Genomic DNA, 14,938 nt, shown 5'->3' on the forward strand with positions numbered 1-14,938 from the left:
CCCCGTGAAATGGTCGTTCGACCCCAAATGGGGTCCCGACCCACAGGTTGAGAACCACTGGGCTATAGGCTTAAAAAACACAACAATTCCTCTAAAACCTTGCTTACACTGGCTAGCTAAAAAGTGCATTTTGGACTCTAATTATCTACTTAATTTATCTGATTTAATCCACTTGCCATTTTTAATCACAGTGAATGTGGAAACCACTAGTAACAAATATAATAAGTATTAAGTTGAATCTGGACAAAGATTACTCAGAAAATTGTGAAGCAATTTCCATTTCCCCGCTTCCAAAGCTAAGAGGAAACTAAGGGCTGCCAGGCAGATGCCTGGCAAATGCTTGTGTTTTCTTGTTATATGCCACCCCCCACATAAGCAGGAAGAAATGCTGTCTTGTACCAGCTGGCCTTTTCATCACTAAAATTAAGAATTATGCAGAGGGATGATGCTTGGCACCTATTTTTTAAAAGTATGTGGAACATTTTCAGATGGCAAGAGTCCAATGAGATATACTCTCCACTTCCCCCAAACCCTTCAGCTGTTTGTTTTTCTCAAAGAAAACAGCAAACAGTGGCCAACATTTTTGGACAATCAGTATTATGGATAAACCTGCTGAAGTTTCTCCCCAAACCCTTGCAGAGAAATTTTTAAACCATAATTTTACAGAAATATAAACAAAAACCAAAGTAAAATTCTTCTATAGTCAATTTTATTGGACAATTTCTTTTAATGATAATCTCAGATTCATGTGTGATTATGGCACTTGCTTTTATAAATTTTTGATTATAATTTGAGCTTTTATAACTTATCCACATTCTGATTTGTTAAGAGATGTGGAGAACTCTTAATATAAATCAGAAATTTAGCTCTACAGTGCTCAAGAAAAGAAGCTGTTCTCAACCTACTAATTACAGATTTCATATACTATAGTTTATGGACGTTGATTGATAAGTGAGATATTTTCTGTAGAAATCCTTGTACAGTAAGGACAGTTTGAACTTATGCCATATTATGTTGTTTGAAAGGCTAAGATTAGTTTTAAAAGTACTTTTAAATAACAGGGGGAAACTTTTTCACATTCAATTGTACTTTCCTTTAAAAAAAAGCAGGATCAGATTCTGTTGAACCTTAGTTCAGAAATGGGTAATACATGCATCCTGCAGCCCTTTTCTGTAACCCCTAGGGCTTCCCAGAAAAGCAGTATTCAAGTTCTACAGCAAATGGCTTCCTTTCTCAAATTTTAATCACTAGTTAACTGGGGCTTGGCTGGTTTAAGATGCCAAATGACATAAAGAACAAAAACCCATTAGTTAAATCACTGCATTACTCCAGTGTTTCCCAAACTTGACAATTTTAAGGCATGTGGACTTCAACTCCACATGCCTTAAAATTGTCAAGTTTGGGAAACACTGCATTACTCCCTTGCCTCTTGCCACCTCTGGGATACTGGCAGTGGAGTGGGATGGTGGGAGAACCTTTTAAAAACTGAGAAAATTGCCTGTCTCTGTTCAATAAAAGAATCTGTGCATGCTGTCGTTTAGATGAGAAATAAAAGCTTTAGTGTTACATATTAAAAATTAGCTAATGAAACACTACTAAAATATAACTTTTCCTATTGGCCTACTCTATTTCCCAGTTTCAGATAAGGAGAACATATCACATATTTCAGTAAAACATTAATTTAGCAAGTTTACATATACAACCTAATGGCTGATCTCAATTTTGCCATAAAGCACAAGAACTGACTCAAATTGTAAAATTGTAAAAAAAAAAAAAAAAAGAACACAAGAACTGACTCAAATTGTAAAAAAAAAAAAAAAAGAACAAAAATCCCTAGCATCACTTGCATTCAACTATATATCAATAGCTTTTTTGGGTTAAGAAATTAAATTAGTATTACATTTCTAAATAAATCTGAAGATATCTTGAGAAAAAATTGTAAAAGAAAATGTTTGGGGATATCTAATTCTCTTCTAAAGAAAGGATTACATATTTTGGGTTACTCTGAACCATAATATTCATTTTATCTTTAAAATATCAGTGTAGAAGAAAATGAGTAGAAAAAAAGGCATAAAATTCTATCACACAGTAATAAAAACTAGATTTAGTCACTGCAATGGAAATTTGATGTGAACATTTCAACCTTATCTTCAGCCTAGAACTTTGAAACGAACTGGGCAGCCATTCATTCAGCAATCATTCGAAATTACAATGGTGCTGAAGATGGGAGGAACTTACAAATGATCCTCAAAATTCCATAAAATTTTCTGCTAGGTGTTTTTGTGTAATGAAAGAAAAAGTTTGGGCAGCACTGGTGTAAGATAGGTAATGGTGAAAATGAATTCTGAAATTTGGAACAAGAATTATTATTTTATTGATTGGCCAAGTTAACCTCTGGCAGCCTTATCCCAGAGTTTAAACCTAATGTTTGGCTTCTAAAACAATTGTTGTGTTCATATATTTGTTATTTGTTAAATTTACCTGCTGACTATCTTACCATGGGGCTACTCTAGGTGGCTTACAACAATCAAAAGGAAGAAATGAAATGAGTATGAACAGAAGTAAGATAATAGAGCAATAAAATAAACAATAAAAAAGAACAGAATAAGAAATACAACTACATGGTTAGAAAAAAAGATGGACGAATAAAAGCGCAAAGAACAACGGGGGAAATATGTACAAATCTGCTGGGTGATACAGCAAATTTAGTTGGATTTCAGGTAAAAAGCTACAAGTGAACAAAAAGCAGATGCAAATATTAGCCCACATAATAAGATTAAATGCAGAAACACCAAAAATAGGCAAGTAAACTTGTTTCAGATATTGAATCTTTTTTTTACCAGTAATAGAACTGAACAGAACACATAATCAGAAGGTATCTACTACATTTCCTTTTAGGAGGTGCATCTGATATGAAAGTATTCAGAGGTCACCGAGTTTATCTCCCATATATTTTCTAGGGATCTAATTTGCTGATACAAGACTTAATATGTAATACAAAATATTACCATATTAAAATTTCCATAATCTTATTTTTATTGAAAATAGTATAAATAATTTAAAAACAATGTGAACACCATGCTTCATGTAATCCTTGCAGAAGAGATAATTCTTACTTTAATTATTTGTGTTTTTAAAAACTAGGCATCTATAAATTAAAAATAGCTATTTCATTCTTATCAAATAATTTGCTGGTAGTAAATATTTTAGATAACAAAACATTTAAGGTTCACCACATCAGTTGATTTTTTTTTTTACAAAATAAATACAGGTTAGATGAAATATGCAAGAATCATCATTGTTTTCACAGCAAATGAGCAACATTAATTAAAGGACAGGATAATTCCTAAGCTGTCATTTATTAAATTTACTCTGCTAAATTCTGGATCAAGAAGAGTAAGCTGGCAGTGTTCGATGCCGTTTAGGAATCAATTAATTTGGTATTTTAAAAAGACAAACTTCACAAATATTTTAAAAGTATACGTTAACTCTGACAGTAACTTTTGATTTACAGGAAAACAGTAAAAAAACAATCTTGCAAACAACTCAAATTTAGAAGAGATTTAGAAATATTTGAAAGGGAGAACACATTTTTATGCTGACTCTGATTCTTAAAAAAGTTTTTCAATCTTCAGGATTTTTCAGTGTTGTGGTATAAATATCTTTTTCCTCTCAAACAGACCCCAGTAGAAATATGATCAAAGTGAATTTTGAATCAGCAACTCACTTGACAAGGAAGCCTGGAAGCTTTAAAAACCAGCAAAACTTCTTATTCTCCACCCTAACCAGTAAAAAACAAGAATCCAAAAACAAGTTACCTGTCGTAGGCCCAAAAGGAAAGGCATTTTGCAAACTCATAATCCAAGCTAAGAGTGTAAACAAAGAAATTTCGAAAACCGCATACTCATTTCTTCATCTGATATAGAAAGACTGCATGCACAATCTTTTTTAAAGTAGGGTTTCCTTAGCTGGGAATGTTAAATAAACAGGATCCCAGGACAAGGCATGCTCTCACTCTCTTCTCTTTCCCCTCCCAGAAACCAATTTCAAAAACAGCAGAGCTATCTGTCCGTTTGCCAAGGGGAAAGTGACATCACTAACAGCACTGCCCAGGAAAAAAAAAACTTCTTTAGACAGCTGCTGATTAACAATTCAAAGAGGACTACTACCTAGAAAAAATGCACAGTACTTAGGAAATGAAAAACAAATGCTTGGATTAAGTATTAATCACTACTCAAAATGACTTTTATATCTCATTATTTTTAAAGAAAAATAGTATTTGAACAATCTGGAACATGTTTTCAGGACCAATACATCATGAAAATATATATATCTATTCTCTAGAACACCTGGAAACAGTTATACCAAAACCAGAAATATTAAAAACAACAATGCTCTCTACCCTGACATCTAGGGCTTGAGGCAGAAAAGTGGAAACTCAGTTTTGGGGCCTCACTGGCAGTCTGGTGCAGCCATGCTCAAGATAGCTGATAAAGAAGTACCGGTATATTTTAAATCATATCGAACCTGGAGTGGACAGTCTGAAGTTCTCAGCCCAATTTCAAAAGCTACCTGCAAGCTAAAGTCTATATTCTGGCAAAATATTATGCTAGAAAAAATGTACTGAATGTACTCAGTCAGCTGAATGACTCAGTGAGAAGGAAGAAAGCAAAATACAATTTTAGAAAAACTGGCTCAGAATTTTAGGAATGCTGTTTAAGTACTAACAAACCTCTTAGCATACATGTACTACCGTGTTTTCCCCAAAATAAGCCCTAGCTTGATTTTTACACTTACACCCAATATAAGCCCTACCCCAAAAATAAGCCCTAATTTTGGGGCGAGTTGCACACGTAAAAATCAAGCTAGGGTGGGAGTGGGGAGGTGGAGCTGCCCCATGTGCCCCACACCCGCTTACCTTAGGATTGCTGTAGCTAGGCCTAATACGCCTTGACATCTGTTGCACTATTACCCGAGTTCTTCTGTGGCTGCTTGCAGCTGCATGCCACATGGTACATCGCGCCACTGCTGCCAGTCACAGCAAGAGGCCGCGAGGTAATCGAGCCGGTGTTGCCACTCATGCCAGGAGGCCGCGAGGCTTGTCCTGCCAACTGCACCTGCTAGCAAGTGGTAGCAGCAGTGCGATTGGCACAATGCACCACGTAGCCTATCGCGAGCGGCAGTAGCAGCACGATGAGCCTTGTGGCCTCATGCTGCAACTGGCAGCAGCAATGCAATTGGCACGAGCCATGTGGCCTTGTAGCATGAGTGTCATGATGCACCACATGGCGTGCAGCTGCAAGCAGCTGGAAAAGGACCAGAGCAGCAGCGTGACAGGTATTGGGGTGTGGGAGACCTGACTGCAATGGTTCTAAGGTAAGCGGGTAAGACATCCCCTGAAAATAAGACCTGGTGCCTCTTTTGGAGGCCAAAAAATATAAAACAGGGTCTTATTTTTGGGGAAACATGATATATTCTCTATATATTAGCCTGACTGGTAATACCAACAGAAATTCACAAGGATGTCAATAGAATTCTAAATAAGGATGCACATCTGCATAAAATTTGTACTGGGAATTTTCTATCTATTAATAATTTTCATTTATTTAATTTAATAGATCTATTCCCATCAAAATCAACACAAAAATAATAAATGTGGATGTTTTATTTTTTTTAATAAGCCTTTTAAACATGTTTCTTAAAATGTATTAAAATGAAATTTGGAGTACTGTGTAGTAATGTCTCTCAAAAAGGAGAGGGGTATGTGATGTACATACTAATATTACAGGACACTGGAAAACCAAAGTACCCAAGTAGTGTTTTTAAAATGACAGAAAATACACTTATTTCACTCCAGCCAATCCTCTTTTCTTCCTTCACATTCCATTTGGTGAAGTGACCTATGGAAACATCACTATGCTCACTATGCTTTTTTCCCCTAGTGAGCTTACTTGCTGTGTAAGAACAAACTGGGGAGGGGGAAGGAAAATTGTATGAAGGAAAAGATTAACCCTTATCCCATGTTGCAAGCCTCACCGACTCTGCAGCACTTGACAGAGGAAACGGATTTGTACTGACATAAATGAGTATCCCCTTTTTAAAAAATTTGAAAGCAGACTAGAATAATGAAAACAGACATGGATGCTTGGAGATTAATAGAAGAGTGAGTGTGACAAGACTACCTCTGAACTAGATTCAATGTTCAGTGATCAGGTCATGAGTTCAGACACAGCAAGGTTTCTGTTTTTCAATACACTGCTGAATAAATAAAAACAACCGGTCACTATTTTCACCAGGAGTGATATAAATTATTCAAAAGAAAATTCTAAATCTATTTCAGTTTCTTCTCTATTTTATACCAATAAAACAGTGTTTGCATTAGCAACAGAATACATCAAATTTCAAAGCAGTATAGATATGAAAGAAAGTGATCTAAATTTAACTCTGCTGAGCCTTTAAAGCAGAGGTATAGCAATATTTCTGGGCTTCTCTTAAACCAACAGCTGTTCTTGCCTGTCATATACTGATCTAGAAGCCTCACAACTCCCAAGTCTAGAAATATAGAATACATTTTAACCAGAGGATGGGAAGTTCCCTCTTATATTGTTTTTCAGTTTCAGGTCTTGATTTAAGTAGTTTAGTTTACTTAAAAACATGAATAAATCATTAAGTACAAACTTGGTTGAAAAAAGTTTAAGATACTAATCTAATGGATATACAAGGGGCATCAACATTCCCTTACCAGGAAGACATGAAGACCCCCCCAATAACCATTTTAAAGAGCATGGCCCCATAACATAGTCTTATCTCCAGACCAAATTTGAGGCAGCTTAATTCTGTATTTAAAATAATATATTCTCTTTTCTATAACTTTTACCAAAAAAAATTAAAAGAACATAAAAATTAACACAAGAAAAAAAACAAAGAAAAAGAGAAAAAGACTATAAGGAGTCAGAACAACACCCCCCCCCCACGAGAATGAAATATTTTAGGGAATATTAAAAAAAGGCAGGATAGAATATTTCCCATGAAGAAGAAATACAGGAAAAAATCTTAAGGGAGGCAAAAACCAGCCCCAGAGGGTCTCCCTGCCTCAAGCAGAAACTGAGGAGGCTAGCTTTTAGAAATGCAGATTTGGTAATCCATTCAGGAAGACCTGGGCCATGAAGGCTGGAGCTGATGGGATTAGAAAAACAAAGACTCCTAAAATCTACATTCCCCCATCCAGCTCCACGGCCAGGACATAATAGGATTAACCACCACCATTAGAATACCAAAAGGGTACACTCAAGCTCAGGTCAAAATACACTGCACAGAACAGTCACCTCAAATACAAAGCCCAAAGAAGGTATAAAAACCCACCCACTTCTCAACTCCATTCGGTCAGCTATTTCAGAAACACATGCAGTTGCTGGTTCTGCTCATGAATAAATCTTCTTTCCTAAGCAGCTTCCATTTTTATTTCCAGCGTCTTAGCCTCCATTTTATTTACTCCTAGCTTAGAACTGGACCTGATGATTTTTCTTTCAATAAGACAAAAGTGCCAAAAGGGAGAAAGCTTACAATTTCCTTTGCAGCAAATATACTCCTTTTATAATTACAAAAAAGTTCATTTTTTTCTATTATACATTTTTTTAATAACCAAAACCACAAGTCATGTGCATTTTTTTGTTTCATACAAAAAAACCTAAAAGGGGTTTCTTGTTGTTGTTGTTAATTGCGAAGTCGTGTCCGACCCATCGCGACCCCATGGACAACAGGTCTTCCTGTATTCTACCATCTTCTGGAGTCCATTTAAGTTCACACCTACTGCTTCAGTGACTCCATCCAGCCATCTCATTCTCTGTTGTCCCTTTCTTCTATTGCCCTCAATCTTTCCCAGCATTAGGCCCTTCTCCAGTGAGTCCTTCCTTCTCATTAGGTGGCCAAAGTATTTGAGTTTCAACTTCATGATCTGGCCTTCTAAATAGCAGTCGGGGTTGATCTCTTCTAGGACTGACCGGTTTGAACGCCTTGCAGTCCAAGGGACTCGCAGGAGTCTTCTCCAGCACCATAGTTCAAAGGCCTCAATTCTTTTGCGCTCAGCCTTTCTTATGGTCCAACTTTCACAGCCATACATTGCAATTGGGAAAACCATGGCCTGGACTATACGCACTTTTGTTGGCAGGGTGATGTCTCTGCTTTTTAGAATGCTGTCTAGATTTGCCATAGCTTTCCTCCCCAGGAGCAAGCGTCTTTTAATTTCTTGGCTGCAGTCCCCATCTGAGGTGATCTTGGAGCCCAGAAAAATAAAATCTGTCACTACTCCATTTCTTCCCCATCTATTTGCCAGGAATTGAGAGGGCCGGATGCCATGATTTTGGTTTTCTTAATGTTGAGTTTCAAGCCAACTTTTGCACTCTCCTTCTTCACCCGCATCAAGAGGCTCTTTAGTTCCTCTTCACTTTCTGCCATTAGAGTGTATCATCTGCATATCTTAGGTTGTTGATATTTCTCCCGGCAATCTTAATTCCAACTTTTGATTCATCTAGCCCTGCCTTTCTCATGATGTGCTCTGCATATAAGTTAAATAGGCAGGGTGACAGTATACAGCCTTGCCGTACTCCTTTTCCAATTTTGAACCAATCAGTGGTTCCGTGTTCGGTTCTCACTGTTGCTTCTTGACCCGCATATAGGTTTCTCAGGAGACAAATGAGATGGTCTGGTACTCCCATCTCTTTAAGAACTTGCCACAATTTGTTGTGATCCACACAATAAAAGGCTTTAGCATAGTCAATGAAGCAGAAGTAAATGTTTTTCTGGAACTCCCTAGCTTTCTCCATGATCCAGCGTATGTTGGCAATTTGATCTCTAGTTCCTCTGCCTCTTCGAAATCCTGCCTGTACTTCTAGTAGTTCTCGATCGACATACTGCTGGAGTCTAGCTTGTAGGATTTTAAGCATAACTTTACTAGCATGTGAAATGAGTGCAATGGTGCGATAGTTTGAACATTCTTTGGCGTTGCCTTTTTTTGGAATTGGAATGTAAACTGACCTTTTCCAATCCTGTGGCCACTGTTGAGTTTTCCAAATTTGCTGGCAAATTGAGTGTAGCACTTTTACTGCATCGTCTTTTAAGATTTTGAATAGCTCAGCTGGAATACTGTCACCTCCACTAGCTTTGTTGTTGCTCAGATTTTCTAAGGCCCATTTCACTTCACATTCTAGGATGTCTGGTTCGAGGTCAGTGACCATCTCATTGTGGTTATCTGGGATGTTAAGCTCATTCTTGTATAGTTCTTCTGTGTAGTTTTGCCATCTCTTCTTAATCTCTTCTGCCTCTGTTAGGTCTCTGCCATTTTGGTCCTTTATCATGCCCATCTTTGCATGAAACGTTCCCTTCATATCTCCAATTTTCTTGAAGAGATCTCTGGTCCTCCCTATTCTGTTGTTTTCTTCTATTTCTTTGCACTGTTCATTTAAGAAGGCATTCTTATCTCTTCTAGCTACTCTCTGGAATTCTGCATTCAATTGGGTGTATCTTTCTCTTTCTCCTTTGCCTTTCGCTTCCCTTCTTTCCTCAGCTATTTGCAAAGCTTCCTCAGACAGCCATTTTGCTTTCTTGCATTTCTTTTTCTTTGGGATGGTTTTAGTTGCTACCTCTTGTACAATGTTGCGAACTTCCATCCATAGTTCTTCAGGCACTCTGTCTATCAGATCTAATTCCTTAAATCTATTTGTCACCTCTACTGTATATTCATCAGGAATATGATTTAGTTCATACCTGAGTGGCCTAGTGCTTTTCCCTACTTTTTTCAATTTAAGCCTAAATTTTGCAACGAGAAGCTCATGATCTGAGCCACAGTCAGCTCCTGGTCTTGTTTTTACTGACTGTATACAGCTTCTCCATCTTTGGCTGCAGAGCACATAGTCAAGCTGGAGCCTGGCGCTGATCCTGGTGCTTCTGCTAAGCCCTAAAGAAGCACCATTCAGCTGGAAAGCAGCAGTGATCCTAGTGCTTCTGCTGAGCCCAGAAGAAGCGCCGATCAGCTGGAATGTTGCAGCATCTCCAGGATTTTGTGATTTACATTCAGATGCTTGGCAAATGTTTCATATTTATGACGGTTACAGTGTCCCAGGGTCATGTGAAGTGACCAAAACCTGCTGCAACTACCCAGCAGTCGGGGGAATAAAAACCAAACACCCCCCAGCCCACCTCCACTGCCAATCCTCGACAGAAATGCTCACAACAATGAAAACCTCAGACAGGAGGAAGAGCGCCGCCGGGTGGGCAGGCAGGTGTCTTGCTCGGGCTGTGGCTTGGGAGGGCACTTTTTACAGTGCCATTGTAACTTCGAAGAGTCACTAAGCGAACTGTTGTAAGTCGAGGACTACCTGTACTTTATCACTTTTTTCCTTTTTGGGGGGTCATCAAGTTTTTGACACCTTGCTAGGCTAGGTGGTACTCGGATGTTGCATATCCTAAAAGTGGTACAATGGGTGAAAAAGTTGAAAAGCACTGGTATAGTAATCTTGTTACAGTTTTCATGTATAAACACGTCCCACACTTTTTCTAGGTGTCTGTTCACTAATTCCAAAAGAAAAGTCTCTGGTTTCAACTGTACATGAATCTTTAAAAATCTTCTATCCAAACTTTTGTTTGGCTTTTTTGCATATCCATCAGACCTGATAAAATGTCTTTTCATGTTCACATTTCCTTTCATATATTCCAACAATTTTTTCTGGTTACAAATACAAACAATACATTATTTTATTAAAGAATCTCTTTAACACTAGAACATAATGTAAATTTTGATATTTGCAATTACATATTTTCCCAATGATCTATTTGTATATATTTTAGGCAATTTTAGCCTATTTTATCATATATTCTTTCACCTTTCTTCTATCTCATATTTCAACAAGTTTATACATTTTAGCAATAACATGTTCATCATTTGTATATAATTTTACTTCAAACTCAGTCATCTGATGTTCAAAAACATAAAATTTTCTATGTACTTTTGATAACTGCACATAAGAAAACCATTGACTGTAAGTATATCTTTGTTACTAAATGTTCTCTTAATTTTATTTTACAGTCTCCTTGAGAAAAGTCTAAGACATCACTGCAAGTTAACCATTAATGCTTACTTACTTTTCGGACAATTGTTCTCTATGCATCAAATGTTTGCTTATGATTATTTTTTGTTTTTAACATTATTCAGATTCAACTTTTTCTTGTTTTTAATGTGATATACCACTCAGAGTCCTTTTAGACTTACGTAAATGAATGAATAAATATTTTTCACTAATTGCAGAAAGTGTTGGAGTTCAATTGCTGACATCTTTTTTAAACAAAGTTCTGTATTTTTGACAGTCATTAGTCACAATTTCCAGTAATATACCATTACTGTTTAAAGATACGGTTACATGATTCATTGCAGAGATTTAAAAGATCACGAAGCAGCAGGAATGTTGCTATTTCCCAATACACAAGGCCCCACTAAGCATGATCAGAAAACTACTATGAATTACTTAAAAGTTTCTGCAATATACTTTTGTAAAATATTAAGAATTTTAAATTCACTCATCCCAGCTTACAGGTAGTCCTCAACTAATGGCTTAGTGACTGTGCAAAAGTCTGATGGGCCTAACTCAGGGTACTTACAACCCAGATTTGACATTCTGATTATCGGTTCCCCTTGCAGTCACATTATTGTGATTTGGGCTCTTGGCAATTTGTTTGCACTTATGACAAGTTTCCAAGCCCTCTGTGATCATAAGGTTGCTATTTGCAATCTTCCCAGCCAGCATTCTCAGAAAATCAACAGGCGTCTGATTCCTGATGACTGACTGAAAATAGATCTTTTTCAGCCAGCCTGAGAACAGAAGGCTGCCTGCCACTATCCCTCTGCAAAGCAGCCCTTACCAGGCTGATTCTAAACACTCCATGCTTCAAGCACCTGGAGCTAAAATCTCACTTAGTTTTGTTCTTCAAGATACTGATAGTCACAGTAAACTTAAACAAATATATCACATAGTTGTTAAGCAAATTCAGCATTTCCAATGGGCTTTTTTTGCTGCTTTCTGCAGGAATATAGCAAAAATGTTATCAATTGTGACCATGTGACTGCAGTGTACTGCAACCAGTCGTAAATGTGGGCCAGTCACCTGAGCCTGAAATGTGGTCACATGACTTTGGAGTGGTGGTGGTGGTAGTGGTGCAACAATTGTAACTTTGAGGATGTTACAAAAAGTAGCTTTTTTGAAGTCCATCCTAACTTCAAACGGTCATAAAGCAACTGGTTATACCTGCACTTTCAAATAAATACAGGGATTTACATCTAATTTTTCTTTGTTCACTCTATTAACAAATCATCACCTACCAGCAGCCTTTCCTGGGTCTTGAGAAAAGATGGGTTGACTAAAGAAACTTGTCAACAGATCATACGTGCATGCCCATATACGCTCCAAAGTATGTTTTTTTCCTTTCAGATTCCAAAAATGCACAGCCCTAATATTTAGTTCATTATTTCAATTAAAACAACTGATGCCTGAACTTGTTTTTCCTCCTTTTCCTTCTCATACCTCGTCTTTCTTTTTGGTTACAACTATCATCAGGGACAGCCCTATACAATTTCTCATTTAGCAGCCATGTTCCATTCTAATCATTTGGTTGTTAAGCAAAATAGTTGCTAAGTGAACATAAGACTTAGAGACAGAGGCTGCAAATTCATTGGTTGCTACCATCTTTTTTTTTTGGCCCCTCCCAAGGTGGAGAAATTATTTAACAAGCTATTTCTTCCTGCACTGCTTTTCTTTATAACACAGCACCCTAACCCTAACCTAAAACTGCAGTTAAGAAGCTCTGATCTGTGATATTAATTAGTTGATTAGAACCCTCTGGCAAATTTCTGCTACTGCCTGAAACTGCCTGAAACTATACTTTAATCAGTTTCATAATTATAGTTTTTATTGCCAGGCAGCATGAAATTTTGTTTTAAATGTGTGCCTAGTCAAAACATGATTTTTTTAAAAGTACTGTTTATTATCATCATATTTACAAATAGTCCCTAACTGAGGCAGATGCTGAATGAAGTGATCTGTATTCACCAGCAAGAAAGGTCTAATACAAAGAGAATATCTTGGAATATAACAAAAGAGACAAGCTTTGGTACCAGCATAGGCTCATACAGAAGACCAGATATCAGCATTTCACTCAATTACCTTATTTTGCCTTATAAATAGTGTACATGGTGTACATAGTGTACTTTAACCTATTTTAGGGAGCTACTTCTCAGTTATTCCTTTTTACTTGATCTTTCAGAAGAATTATATTTCAGTGATTTTAAGGCTAATTTAGACAAACTTCTTCCAAAAAAGAGAAAATACACGGCAATAAAATGTTTTATCAGAAAAAGTATTTATGTGAGCAAATGTATCTTCGTAGCTTGCCATATTTATTATACATGCTTTCCCAATTTTCTTGGAAACAGTCAAATTTGGGGCAAAAAATTCTACAGGTCAAATATTTCTTCTAAATCATTTGTGTCAAGCGTCCCCAACCCCCGGCTGTGGACCAGCAAGGGGCCGTGGCATGCCAGCAACTGGGCTGCACAAACAAACAATGCCCAGCTGGGCTTCCTGGCCCTTGGTGTCCTCCCCTCCGGTCTTTTGCAGCTTTCCGCAGCGTCTATTGGCGTATCCGACGCCCAGCTGCTGTGTCCAGCAACCGGCCTTTCTCCCAGCTGGAGAGATGCATTCCCACCACCCAGCGGCGTCTCTGACACCCAGCTGCTGTGTCCGGCAACCGGGTTTCCTCCTGGCTGCCGGCAACACTCTGTTGGAGACAGTGGCATTCCCGCCCCCAGCTGGCCATCCGATGACCAGCTGACGTCCTGGAGACAGGTGGCTTGCGGTGGCAGCATCCTGCGGAGAGGCGGTATTCCCGGCGCCCAGTTTGCCGTCCGTCAACCAGCCGATGCACCGGAGACAGGCAATGCTCAGCAGTCCCCTTTCCAGGCCAGTCCCTCCCTCCATGTCAATAGGCCTGGATGATCCCGCAACCATGGGTCATTTCAGACTGCCGTTTGTAGCTCCAAGATCAGGTCGCCCGCCACTGTGCACGGAACTGCTCGAGCTACACCTTGGTACGGAGGCATGATCGCCTACACCACCTCCTCCCGTTTGCTATGGTACTGGGGCATGTGTGATAATGCGTCGGCCAAAAGGTTCTTTCACCCGGTACGTACCTCAAAGCGAAACGGAAGCAGGTGAAGTACTGTGCCCACCGGACGTGTTTGGGTGACAGGCACCTTGGTGTTTGTAGTACCTCGAGGTTTTTATGATCTGCCCACACCTCAAATGGCTCTTTTGCCCCTTCCAACAAGTGCCTCCATGTTGCGAGTGCGCACCGCATTACAAATGCCTTTTTCCATGCCCGCTCAGTGACCGTGAACTTTCGTGACATATAGGCACATGGCTGTAACACCCTGACTGTTTTGTTGAAGTAGCACCGCCTCCACGGTGACATCACTAGAGTCAGCCTGCACTACAAACGGGGTTTCAGGATCCAGGTGGAGCAAAACCGGTTCTCTGGCAAAGAGGGCTTTCAGGTCCTCGAACTCTTTTTGACAAGACATGGTCCCTTGCTCACCATGTGTTTTGTATGTAGTAGCTCCGTCAGGGAATGGGCTACCATGGCGAACGAGGGGATAAACTGCCTATAGAAATTGGCAAACCCCAGGAAGCTCTGGAGGTGGGCGACGGGTTCTGGGCGCCTGCCAGTCCAACACTGCTTTTACCTTGTGGGGGTCCATTTCTATGCCGTCCTGAGATTCTGTAACCCAGGTAGTCCAGGCGAGTCCGGTGGAACTCACACTTGGAGAGCTTTACGAACAGGTGGGCGTCGAGCAGCTTCCTTAGTACCTGCTGGTCTAGGTGGACGTGGTCCTCTA

General features: G+C 38.8%; 1 protein-coding gene across 6 annotated transcripts in view; it reads right to left on the reverse strand.

Moving 5' to 3' along the window:
• Positions 1-14,938, reverse strand: part of WBP1L (WW domain binding protein 1 like) — a 46,251-nt gene that overhangs the window by 17,000 nt on the left and 14,313 nt on the right. For 2 of the 6 annotated variants that reach the window (XR_005558908.1, XR_005558909.1), the window contains exon 1: positions 3,819-7,238. The exons of 2 other annotated variants lie outside the window; for them this stretch is intronic. Coding sequence is in view for 1 of the 4 variants with exons in the window: in XM_039361705.1 (XP_039217639.1) it covers positions 3,819-3,845 (27 nt within the window). In the remaining 3 variants the exon portion in view is untranslated. Of the gene's footprint in view, positions 1-3,818; positions 7,239-14,938 lie in introns of those variants that run through there. 2 more of the 6 variants (XM_039361706.1, XM_039361705.1) reach the window with 2 other exon arrangements.

This window comes from Crotalus tigris, unplaced genomic scaffold (assembly GCF_016545835.1).
Source record: "Crotalus tigris isolate CLP2741 ecotype Arizona unplaced genomic scaffold, ASM1654583v1 scf7180000019328.220996217465:2438092, whole genome shotgun sequence".
In the NCBI taxonomy this organism is placed as follows: Eukaryota; Metazoa; Chordata; class Lepidosauria; order Squamata; family Viperidae; genus Crotalus; species Crotalus tigris.